Source organism: Diceros bicornis, chromosome 12, assembly GCF_020826845.1.
Source record: "Diceros bicornis minor isolate mBicDic1 chromosome 12, mDicBic1.mat.cur, whole genome shotgun sequence".
NCBI lineage: Eukaryota > Metazoa > Chordata > Mammalia > Perissodactyla > Rhinocerotidae > Diceros > Diceros bicornis.
The window spans coordinates 19,135,989-19,149,194 of NC_080751.1; the positions used below are offsets into that span (position 1 = coordinate 19,135,989).

Sequence of the window (13,206 nt, forward strand, 5' to 3'; positions counted from 1 at the left end):
CAAGTGGTTTGTATCAGAAATGCAGAAATAATAAAAATATTTTGAGGTGTATATTGATATAAGGGTATTATATTTATTACAGCACTATCCATAACATTGACTCGTTTCTTGAGCAGCTGCAAACCTCTGGAGTCCTTGTCTGTAAGTCAATCAATCACAGCCACGTTTCTGTTACAGACAGCCAGACACAATCCAAGCTGACACAGTCCACTTTTTCTGTGTAATTCTCTGGCTCCAATTTCCATTCTACTTTTTTGTGTGTGTGTGAGGAAGATCAGCCCTGAGCTAACATCTGCCAATCCTCCTCTTTTTGCTGAGGAAGATTGGCCCTGGGCTAACATCCGTACCCACCTTCCTCTACTTTATATGGGACGCTACCACAGCATGGCTTGACAAGTGGTGCTTTGGTCTGCGCCCGGGATCTGAACCTGCGAACCCTGGGCCACTGAAGTGGAGCACGCGAACTTAACTGCTATGCCACCGGGCCAGCCCCTCTATTTTTTCATTTAGCATGGACTTACTAAATTTTAAAACTGTTACTAGAAATAAAGCCTATTTTGAATGTTGAACAGCTAAAGAAGAAATGAGAGTAATCAAGACAGTAAAGAGTTTAGTGGAGGGCACAAAATAATTTGAGAAATATAATTTAATTTGCAGAACGACAGCCATTTTATTATGATCAGGATGTTAAGCACTTGAACAATCTACACTTTATTTTTATAACAGAGAGACAACCAGTAAAAAAAGTTGATTTTAGGAATTTATTATTTTTTTAAAAAAAGCGACTTCCAGGGTTTGCCATTGTACGCGTTTAGCCCAGTCTCCTATAGCAGGGTACAGCGATAACTGATTTTTTATAACAATGACTCAGAGGCACTGAAGATCCATAATTGTCTTCTGAATTATCACAGAAAGAAGAAAGAATTAGAAGAAAAGTTTAATGTTAAGTGTATTTAAAGAATCATATTCTAATTCTTTTAAACTGGTTATCCAAGTATGATAATATAGTAGAGCTCAGATAACTAGAAAAGGCAATTGACTAGAACACCCCATTCCCATCTGGTGTGCATTAACAGGCTTCTTACTGCATGTGTCTTTATGTAGTCTGCAAACTAATTCAACCCATATTACACAGCATTAATTGTTTTTATTGAGTTGGCACTGGGCTGAAACTGTTGCTCATTATCTCATAATTATTGCTTTTCTTTTCTAGTTCGTTGATGGATTTCCCTCATCTGACACAGTGTTTGGACTTTTGTGTGATATGACACTTCGAGATCATCTCTGCCCATTCTATTGATATTTACATTGAGGTTACCCATGGCCAGATATCCAAGACTATTAATAAAGTTGTCCGCCAGCTCTGTCCTTCACCTTGGTAAAAGAGAGACCTTGTGTCTCACTGGAGTATGTGCCAAGCTCCGGGCCAGAAACATCGTGAGCTGGTCGTCAATAGAGGGGACCCCTCAAAGTTCTTATTAATGCTGTGCAAACAAGGGTCTCGTCATTTCTGTAACTATTTGTACATTTATAAAAGCAATACAGTCATGGGAAAAACCAACAAGCACAGCTTGGTAGAATAACCTGCCATGAAATATCATTGGCTTTATAATAATTTACTACAACCGTTCTTTTTATTCACACTGGATAGGAAATGCTTCCATCTAACACATGGAATACGAATATATACAACGAAAAGTTGGCTTTTATTAAAAAAAAAAAAACCTCATGAGAATAATAACATGGGGGTTGAAAAAATAATTTTGTGCAGTTTCCTGATCACAATCACATCTGCTGCCTTTTACAGGGAATGATACAAGTACTGATAGATTTTATAAACCAGTTAAAGAATGTTCCTGCCTGTAATAGCCTACAATTAAACATTGCCTTGTTCATACAGTATAGAAGTTTTTCCTTCTCAACTGTAATTCTAAATGACTAGGGATGACATGATCAGTCAGTTTTAAGGGCAAACCCTGCTAATCCTCTTCAAAATCATCATATATTTGCAGTTCCCTATTTCATCAAAAAAAGATCGCCGAAACAACACCTTGGAAACTGCACGGGGCTTCTGATTGATGTGCTGTTGAGATCCTGAATGTTGCATTCTCACCTGATGCCTGCCATCTTGCTGCACAACAATGTCAGTCAGCATCTTGGCTTGCACTTTCTTTAGGCCGCAGTGAGTCATGCGGCAGTGGTGTGGGGTGGACTGTTTTGTACTGCCAGCAGTCAAAACAGCCGCCATGGGCTCAACGTCTCTACGCTGTGAGCCTGGGGAACCCATTCTCCTATGGAATGGTTTTCCGGAGTCCAGCAATGTCACCGCAGGTGGCTGAGACATTCTGGCCCCTGCTTCATGAGGGACTATGCTAAAGAAGAAGGCTACTGTTCTAAAAATAGAGAATATGGGCCAGGTTCGGGGGTGGGGGAGGGAGTTGCTTTCATAAGTCCTGGAAACCATCTCTGATTTTAGCTCGATGAAAAGGCTGGGAGATTCTCTGGAAGTGGCAGGCTGGGAGAAGGGCTGGGTCTGAGGTACACTTGGAGAAATGTCAGTTTGCCATTGGCATTGCAGATTTAGTGCCTGTGGTGCCCCACTAAGGCACTCTGCCTAGATCTATTTTCCCCTGACTGTACCTTTTATGCCCAAGGGTTTCCCCATCCCCCCCCATGCAATCCCTGTTTGTTTTTGCTTTCTAAAATAGGGATGGCATATGGGGTTCATCTCTCTCAATTCTGACTGAGGAGTGGTGGCTCTTTGGAATTGTAATTTGAGAACTGTGAAGAAATCACTGGGCTCCATGGGAAATAGTACTGTGATTGATTAGCAATGTCTGCCATGGCTAAAAGAATTGGTGTTTATGGAATGCATGCCAGGTCATTATGTCTCTGTTCTAAGTAAGGCGAAAGAATGAGGCTGGCTTGATGGGTTCTTGAAGGATCTTTGGCGACCTTAGCCCAAAACATTAAGTTTATATCTATTTTATATTCTGCTTTGGTCCAGAAAGGATTTAAGGCATTTGGGAGAGGAATTTTAAGACCTGTGGAAAGCTGGAGGGTGAGATAATTTTGAACAGGCTGGTGCAGGAGGCCCTCAACAATGGCCTCTGTTTTCAGCTCTGGGTGATGAAGCCCAATGTTTAATAAGTGATTATAGGGCTTACTGATGACAACAGAATCAGAAAGACTTGGAGGAATGGAGTGGGTCTCAGGCCTGTTGGGAATTTCAGGCAGAGCATTTCTGGCATATTTCCCCTGGGTCGAGAGCTGATAATATTTGTGAGTATGTTGAAAAGCCAAGGAGAAATATATTTGTATTCACACACACAAGCCTTTTTTGAGGGTTAATCAAAGAACCTGGGCATAGTTTCCTTATTATGTCAGGACCATTGTCTCTCTGCTCTGCCTAGAAGTCTCTGGTGCACAATTTTACCAAAAAAGAAAAACAAAATCAGTGAAATTGTGTGGTAGGTGCTAGTGATGCCATTTTGGGAAGATCAACTCATGTTTGTCTCTGGAAAATGGGATCAATCACTTCTTCATATCTCAAGTGATTTAAACCGAAGCCAAATCTTGATTTTGAACGTGAATCATTAACAGGTTGATCTTCGACAATGCCATTGTCCATTGATTTAGGGGAACATGTTGGGCCAAAGCCAGCCACCTCTAGCTGCTGATGGCCTGTGGGGTTTAGAAACTGTCTGATGCTCCCATCAGTACGCCCCGTCAATGCACACACCTGATTTCACTTACACAGCAACATGGCAACATACCTTTTTCCATCAGTAAACACCTGCTCTCTTCCTCACTTGGAAACTGGGAGAATTTGGAAGAAAATAAGGCTATGTTTTCACTCCTCTGCAAATCTCAGGAGAACATGCTTTTGGATACCTGTCTGATGTTGAGTTTCTTGCCACAATGGGGACCTCAAGCTTTTCCCAAAGTTGCAGGCAAAGGATTTCCCCCCTCCTTGGTGGCACATAGCGGTGAGGATTCCTTGATTCCTAGGCCAAAGGTCCAGGGTCAAGTGATAGGAGTGGAGTGGAGGAGGGAAGGCAGCATTTAGAAACCCAGCAATGTTATTTCTTATCCATCCGACTCTGCTTTTCACCCTCAGAGTCTTATTGGTCTCCATGAGACACAATCCCATTTAGAGCATCTCAGCAGTTTCACTGTCTCTGGAACCTTCTAGAGGTGATGGCTGGCTGACTATAATTGTGACTGTAGTTGCCTCATTATTTGTTTTCAGGCATTTCAAAATTTCTTTTTCTTTCTGCTGATCACAATTGTCGGTGCATTGGCATTACAAACCAATTTTTAAAGTTTGTGAATGTCAGTGGGCTTTACCACCACTCATTTCCAAAGTGGAAGCCTTCTCTAACTGGAAAGACTTGTTCTAACACCACAGAGGAGCCTCCTCCCCAAAGTTTCTGAGAGCCCAGAGCATGAACTTTGGGTTCTAGACAGAAGGCCTAGGAGGAGGTCGGGAGGGGGGTGGGGCCCTGTTGGGAGGTGGGGCCTGGGGAGGAGGGGGAAGGATGGAAGGTGGGGAGGGAATTGGAGGGGTAGGAGCACTGGGGGGTGGGGGAGGGCAATGGGGAGCAGGGGGTGGGGGGGTGTAGATGGGGGCAGGAGGCGGCGAGGTGGTGTGGTAGGCGTTGTTGAGGGGGTACTTGGCAGGTGGATTGTTCTTGACTCTGGTGAAGTTGATACAGCGCCCCTGGAAGAGAATCAGAGACAAGGGAACGTGAGCTGATGCTGCTATGACCGTACAACAGGGCAGGTGGGAAGTGTGCGGCCTGAAAGAAATATGTAGGAAGCAGACATGATGTTTATGACATGCTCTACTGGCATACAATAGAGCTGGACAACAAACAAGCCCCCCATTTCCTTACTCTGGGCTTACTGTGTTGCGAAATTATTTGTTAAAATTCATTTTTCCTGGAGTCTTTCTCTCAAGGAGGAGGAAGAGAAAGAGACTGTCCTTAACTGGACACATGGGGTCAAGCTGAGTACAGAGGTCATCAAATTTAATCTCCTCAACAGCCTTGCTAGCCAGATATTATTATCAATTGTTCCACTTCATAGACGAGGAAACTGAGGCTCAGAAAGGTTAAGTCGCTTTCCCAAGGCCACACACCAGGAAGAGGCGGGGTTGGTGATTCAAACCCCAAACAGACTCCGGAACCTCTACTCTTCCTGCTGCACTATATTGCCTTCTAAGGAGGAGTCCCCAACTTTCATAAACAAAGGTAACTTATTTCAATTGATTTCAATTACACTCCTGGAGGCAGTAGAAGGTTAACAAGATGAGCTTTTCCTACAGTGTAATCCAAGGGTGCTGGATCAATCTGTGGTCTAAGTTGTCATAGATGTGGCAAACTGGGGTGATTCTCAGATGCCCTCATGCATTTGTCTCCCCTAAACTCCTTTTGCTTCCCTCAACCGCTCATGCTGGGTAGTGAATTAAGGAGGCAGCTCTCCCTACTGATGTGAGCCAGACACCAGTTGGTGCAGCTTCCCCCTCCACGCCCCTGCCTTCCCCAAGGCCCTGTCATGAACCATTTATCCTGCCCTTGCTTTAGCTGGGGGAGTCCTTCTTCTTCTAGATGCTGCTGCACCTGCCCAGGTTCTCTTAGGTTCTTAAGAAATACAACCTGGGGACATTTTATTGTGAAGCAGGCATCCACCCTGAATTCTGCTTTTTTCCCATCCTGGGGACCCGACTGGACAATGCAGAGCAGACACCTGGAACCCCTACAGCAGCCTCTTGAAGCCAGCTCTAAGTAGCCCTCTCTTCCCTGTGGCATCTCCTCTCTGCTCTCCAGAGTCACAGACCTGACCTCTCTGCCCCGTAACAGGTACCTCTAGCCTCAACCGGCACTCGGGAGCCTTCTACCCAACACATGGCTCTGCAAGGGACGGGAGCACACAGCTCTCCCACTGACAACATTCTCCTTCTGGTGCCTGTACTCCCTTCACTTTTCCCATAAGACCCTCCCCCCCTTGCCTGGGCAGGGTACTGGCCACTCAGTGGGGTCCTGGCCTCCCTCCAAACTTCCTATGCCTATGGGGACATCTTAACTGTTCTCTCTATTGTGTGTCCCAGATGCTAACAGAATCCCTGCCCAAGGAGACTGAGGTGGGGCCACCTCTCTCTGAGGCTGCCCTGTCCCTTTCTCCTTCTCCTGCTCATTCTAACCAGATTTCCTGGATACGGCGCTACACTGGGGCTGGGGCTGGGGCTGGGGTGTGCGATTTTTCCTGGCCTCACTCTCCAGGATGGACACCCATCCGGTATCCAACCTGAATGGGATATGTCCAGAGAGGCCAGAGTTTCCTTTGTCAGGCCTGAGGGGAGGATGGGCCTGAGGGGGGATGAAGAGGGTGAGGCAGTGGGATTTCAGGAACAATTACCTGTAGGACAAGAGGGAAATAGAAGTGTGTGATTTGAGACTTGGCTCGAGAAGAGCGCCACAGCAGGGACACAATGCATGTTTGTGGGAGATGGGGTGGGGGCTGAGTACAGATTTCCTCACACGTGCACATCCCCACTTGTCTTTCAAGTCATAAGTCCCTTTTCCTCCACACATCTTTCCCTGATGACTCCAGCCTCCACTTGTCTTTTGCTTCCCTCCCCGAGTTCTCTAGTCACAGTCTATACCACACACTGAAGCCTGCATACGGTCATTGTTTTATCTGTAAATGCCTTGCCTCCCTGACCAGATGAGAAACTTCTGGAAGGCAACAGCCTTGTTTTGTACTTTGCTGCTCCACAACCGGGAGCCTCACAGGTGCTCTGCATGACAAGAAGACTCTTGGTCAAAACTGAGTTGTTTGAAGCCACTTGGGAAATGATAGGGCCTTGGGCAACATTACTAATGAACTGAAAATTCATTTACAAGACATCGCATTAGACCGAGAGAATCTTGACAAAGAAAGGCCAAGCTTAACTGGACTGCAAGTGGTCTAGGGATAACAATGTCACATTTAAGATGCCAGCACCTTGTTTTCTCTGATCTTGTATTTCATGAGATCAAACCAGAGCTTAACCTTGCTAGGTTCTGACTGGGAGTCCTAACTGCAGAAATAAGTTACCATCTTCTCATTGCATTGCCCAGAACTCCCCGATCGTGTTCAAGCTTCCACACGTTACATTGGTTTTGAACCCAGTACTGTAAACTCCCGGTTGTCTAAGCAGCCCTCTTTTACAGCTTTATAAATCTGAGCCTTGGTTACAGCTTATTTATGATTCTGGATAGAGCTCTTCCCTTCAAGATCTTAAAGTCCTAATGATTACCATCTGTGATAAATTCCTGTAATGGACACTCAGAGTTGGGATTTACTGTGCTACATATTCTCTCCCCTTCCTTCTTCGATGTGCTAAGTCAGACCAAGAGACTCGAGAGATTCACTTCCTTTGAAGACAGAGGAAAACTCTGATCCTAGAAAAGGAGCTGCTGGTGCCTGGGGTCGAGTCCCCATGTTACTTCAGATTTCCTTTAGGGCTGCCATCCCACTGCTTTCTCCCTCTCTTTAGGGATCAGTGATGGTGGGCTGGGGTGAGAGAGGAGGCACATTAATCCAGAGACTAGGGCATGAGAGTGAGGTGAGGAGAAAGACCTCCCTAGGTCAGCCCCTCTAGCTGCCACCATGGCCTCTCGGCCATAGCAGCAGAAGGATGGGCATGGTGTGGGGTAGGGGAAAGGCACCACATCTTCATCTTCTTCTAAGAAGAAGACCCCTTCTCATAGACCGTAACACCCCAGGGGTGCACCCAACGGTCACCTGCTCCAGAGCACTTGGCTGTGGCTCATTATAGACCCTAGTACATTAGAGCTGCACACAGCTGCCCAGAGCTCTCATTAAGCAGCCAGAGAGGAGGGGGCAAGCTCAGATCCCCTGCCACACCCCACTGTGTGACACCCCACAGTGTGATGTGGGGTGGGGATAACATACCACCTGCCACTTACAGTAAGTATGAGGATTAACTTAATCAATGTTGGCCAAGGCCTGGGAACAGGGCCTGGCACACTGTGTTTGGTAAATGAAGTTGAGTCTAGATGGGGAAACAGATGCTCCGACACAATAATGACCTTGTCTAGGGTAAAAGACGAGTTGGAGGTAGTATCTTGTTTTCTGTCTCCTAGTCAGTGCCTTCTGAGTGAGCTGCAGGCTAGAGCCTCTGCACTCCACACCTGGCTTCTGTAATAAAGCTGGTATACAGGGGAAAAATATGTAGCCTTGGACATGTGACAAGAGCAGTCCCCAGAGCCTGCTTTCTTATGCACCCTCTTCTCTCCTCCCATTGCTACGTAACTCCTATAACTTATTCTAACAGGACCTCCCGCAGTGGGAGCACACACAGTTGACTGACGATGCATTTACACATACTTATTGTCCTGTAAAAAGGTGCAGACTCGGCATAAAGGAATCCCTGGGGTCAGTTATAGTAAGATGCAATTAGGACTTCAGGGAGGGGTGTGGCTACAAATTAAGTTCTTAAAACCTGGAGCCAGAGGAGCCAACATAAACACTGTAACGCTTAGACCATATAATTGGCCTAAAGCTCAGTTTACAGGACACCATTTTTTGCTTGCGAGAGGATAATAGAAAGGCCAGATGTTCTCAGTATCATATATGCCAGCAAATCTGCACCAGTGTTTGGTTAAAATGTTGCTAGGACGATTGGAGCTCTCAGTTTGTACACTGGTCTCTGTAACCAGTTTAATTTTTTGCAGTATTGCTTTTGGGTGGTTTGACTCAGATCCGAGGTTTGGCTTTGACCTCAGTTTACCTCGGCTTGCTCATTTACGAAGTATGAATGTCAATTATTTTCACATATTAGCAACAAAATGCTCTGGTTAAATTCTAAGAAGAAAATGCAACAATGCTCCTGCTAAATGGTGGCTCAGCAGGATGCTAGGTGGCATTCCTCCTAGGCTGGAAAATGCCATTTTGATTTGGCCGAATCTAATGGTGTTGGGAGGATTATTCCAAATGTCAGGCACAGTACCTTCTTTATTTATTATGAAACTCTATGAACTAAGTCTTGGTATCTTCATTGTACAGAAAGGAGACTGAGGGCTCAGACCTATTTAAATAATGTGCCCAAGACTACACACTCAGTAAACGGTAAAAGTGGGATTAAAACCTAGCTCTGCTCACCTTAGGTACTTCTCCTCTTTTTACCATATGATCCTGAATATAGACTAAAAGTGCAAATAATGTCTTGAGGCACTTGTAGATGGTTTCACAGAATGTAGCACTTGGCCACAATCCATCAGTTCTTGACACAGCTGTCAAGAGATCTTTCCAGAACATAAGTCTGGTCAATTCACTCTCCAGCTCAACATCCTTCAATGGCTCCCTATCATCTTTAGAATAAAACCCAAATGCCTCTGATGGCATATGCAGCCCTCTGCGACCCAGTCCTTGCTTACATCTTTCAATTAACTTCTTACTCTTTTATTGCAGGATGTCCAGCCTGGCCCACCTAAGCCATCCACAAATATTTGTTCAATGAAAGAATATACTATGCCACTTAGTACTATGGGGGATCAGAATTGGCCACCTCAAAATATGTCTCTTTGCCTTGATTATTTTCAAGAACAAAAGACTCTGAAAGAAACTTTGACCTCCCCCCCACCCCCACTAACTGTCTGAAAGAAATTTAAGATAGAAGGCCTATCCCCAGGACAGGCCATCACCATAGATAACTCTGGGTATTGATAGACTGGGAGGGTCCTTGCTAAGCCCATTCTTTTTTTGTTTTTTGTTTTATTTTGTTTATTGCAGTAACATTGGTTTATAACATTGTATAAATTTCAGATGTACGTCATCATACTTCTATTTCTCCATAGATTACATCATGTTCACCACCCAAATACTAATTACAATCCATCACTACACACATGTGCCGAACTATCCCTTTCACCCTCCTCCCTCCCCCCTTCCCCTCTGGTAACCCCCAATCCAATCTCTGTCTCTAAGCGTTTGTTTATTGTTGTTATTATCTACTACTTAATGAAGGAAATCATATGGTATTTGACCTTCTCCCTCTGACTTATTTCACTTTGCATAATACCCTCAATGTCCATCCATGTTGTCACAGATGGCTGGATTTCATCGTTTCTTACGGCTGAGTAGTATTCCATTGTGTGTATATACCACATCTTCTTTATCCATTTGTCCCTTGATGGGCACTTAGGTTGCTTCCAAGTCTTGGTTATTGTGAATAATGCTGCAATGAACAAGGGGGTGCATGTATCTTTACACGTTGGTGTTTGCTAAGCCCATTCTTATCAAAGTTCTGTTTACCAAACATTTGCTTTTCCACCTCCATGTGAGTTGCCTTCCTCCCCTTTGAAATCCCAAACCACCACCCCCAACATCCTCCTTTGTCTTTAGCTGAAGATGGTATTTAAGATGCAAGCCTCTGCGATTTTGGTGAGTTGCTCAGTTTTCCTAAGTGTCTCTCATGTATACGTATTATAAAGCTTTGTTTGATTTTCTCCAGTTATTCTATCTTGTGTCAATTTAATTTGTAGCCCAGCCAGAAGGACTCAGAGGGTAGAGGATTTGTCTTCCTCCCCTACAGTACTCTTCTCAGTATAAATGTTGCTCCCCAACTGGTAGGTAAGCATCCCCGAGGCAGCATCTGGGTCTTCTCCTCTTGAGTTCTTCATAGCAACGCTAGGTTCAAGTTTAAGCTGGCGTTCAATGAATACTGTTCATATCCCTGAGGGTCTCTGATGTGGAGCAAGTCTTTTTAGAGAGCTCAGATTTTCTCTGCAAGTTTAGATTTTCAGAGGATCAAAGGTCCATGAACTCATGGCTGTGAGTTTAGGTCTCCTTAGTTACCCCCTCATGGTCCCTTTGGACACCTCTTAAGCTCTTAGGGTGGGGTGGCAAGAATCCTATGTGTTTCCCTTGATTTCCACACTTGAAATGTTAACATGTTACCTTTAAAAATATCCTTTTTGTTTACTCCTCATTGATTTATCAAAGGAAGTTGTCCCGCAACAAAACCCTTTACCTAAATTGGAGGTGACATACTCTGAAATGATGATGGGTAGTCAGGATGGAAGATCTTGTTGACTACGTTCTGCCTTCTTCCCAGCTTTGAACCGCAAACACAGATGCTCCGAGGAGACCACAGACAGGAAACTGGAGGTGTGGGGCTGTGGTCTGCCCAGCAGGTCAGGGCCGGGGGGCAGAGTTCTAGCTACAGTTCTGCCACTAACGTACTCACTGTGAAATCCTGAGTCAGTCAGTTTCTCTCTATGGGTCTCAGCCTCTTCATCTGTAAAATAAAGTTGTTGCACTAGCTAGATGACGTCCAAGGGCCTTCAGCCCTAATATTTTATGATTCCATAAAAATTTGAGTTGGTTTGGAACTCTTTACTTGGGTACTGAATTCTTTTGGGGCAGCCAGTTTGCACATCTTTTTATACTACTTAGTTTGGCTAACTGTTTATATTGTGTATTTTCCAGTTGGTCATTAGATTTATCAAGTATTAATAAATTGAAAATTGAAAATTGGATTCTCCATCTTCTACTCTTTTGTTACTGTGGTGAGGATTCAAGCTTGCCTGTGAGTTCTGAATTTGAGTTTTTTGAATGACAGGGGAGATGCGAGAAGAGCTGTGGGCTGATTGTGTGCAAAAGACATGCCAGCGGTGAGCTCATATGTGCTGAGTGTTATAAAACATCTGTTTGGGTATCAAGCGTGCTCAGTGGAGAGGGAGCTGGCCTTCAGAGATGGTTAAAAATATGCCACGGCTCCCACAGATTAAACTAAATAGTTTCCTATGAACAGAGGTCACTTAAGGAAATTGGATTCCACAGGAAGAATACTAAAGTAATCAGATGGAAAAAGTATAACATGTATGCCAAGTCTCTTCTGACAAACACCTTTTCTCTCTGACTTAGTGTTCCCATTGATTGCCTTGTTTGGAGGGCTGCAGGTATTTCTCAAATTACAAATCGATTGGGTTTCCGAACTTTGTTTTAAGTCAGTTGTTTAGATTAGGAGCATAATTTCTAACTTAAGTCACTCTTGTAAATGGGGGTTGGTTCTCAGGCTAGACCACAAAAGCTCATTGGCGTATTGAAGGCAATTGACGTAATCCTGCTGAAGTTGGTGCTCTAGTGATAAATGAGACACATGAGCAATGAATGGAGGAAGGGCTGGATTGAATGACTTAATAGTGCTTTCTACCCTATGATTCTCTCCATTTGTTAAGTCATTTGTGCATTCATCCTTTTGACAAATGGGTTTAGAGTGCTGACTATGTCCTGGACTCCTTATAACGTGCGGCAGACAGTGTTGGGTAACCAAAAGCGGTCCCTACCCTCATGAAAAATATAGTCCACAGGTGGAGAGAGACAGCAGTCCAGTGATTCCACAAACAAATGGACCCCAGCAACCATATTGGTGCTCTGTGACACTGGCCTTGGCGATAGCTGAGTGGACCAGAGGTGACACCTAACTTGAGCTAGGCCCATCGGATTCTCTCTTCTGGGAGTTTGGAATTATGGCTGAGTTACAGGCAGTCAATTAGAGTTGATCCTTTGAATAGAAGAGATGTAAGTGGGAACTGGAGGGTGGCCGTCTTCTGCTACAGTCAGAGAGAAGCAGAGGTCTGATCCTATCTCTTGAAGATCCTTCTTACCTGTTCACTCCTCGCCACCCTCATGGTCGCTCATCTTTTCCAACTTGGGTCACTAAGTAAATCGGTCTTTCTGCCTTTAGCCTTTCTATTTTCCAATAATATTTTGGTTTCCATATAAAATTTATATACAGACAGACATATAAAAATGTGTATGCACATACATATATAGCATGTTTACATGCCTGTGTATATAAAAATTTATATATTTGTACATGTAAAAATATACATATACATACACATAGAGACAGATTCAACATTGTCTTCCTGCTTAAACTCGTCAATGCCTCCTCACCTTCTATATGAAAATACCCAAGTTCCTTAGCACGAACTGGCCCCTGCTCCCTTGCATTTCTTTCTGCCATCCCACTTCCTTCTCTTTCTTTGAATCCTACACTTCAGTTTTGGTTCATCATTTGAAATAAAGCCACCATACTCTGGCTTTTAGTTTAACAGCATTCACTTGCAAGCCCAATTCTATGACAGGGATGAAGTGGCACAGAGACACCTGTCTTGCTTTCTTCCTCTT

At 44.3% G+C, this 13,206-nt stretch overlaps 1 protein-coding gene across 1 annotated transcript in view; it reads right to left on the minus strand.

The window, feature by feature from the left end:
• Positions 1-658: 658 nt before the first annotated feature.
• Positions 659-13,206, minus strand: part of ANTXR1 (ANTXR cell adhesion molecule 1) — a 222,129-nt gene continuing 209,581 nt past the window's right edge. Inside the window, exon 18 of the mRNA XM_058551049.1 lies at positions 659-4,723. Coding sequence (XP_058407032.1) covers positions 4,463-4,723 — 261 coding nt within the window. The 3' untranslated portion in view covers positions 659-4,462. The remainder of the gene's footprint in view (positions 4,724-13,206) is intronic.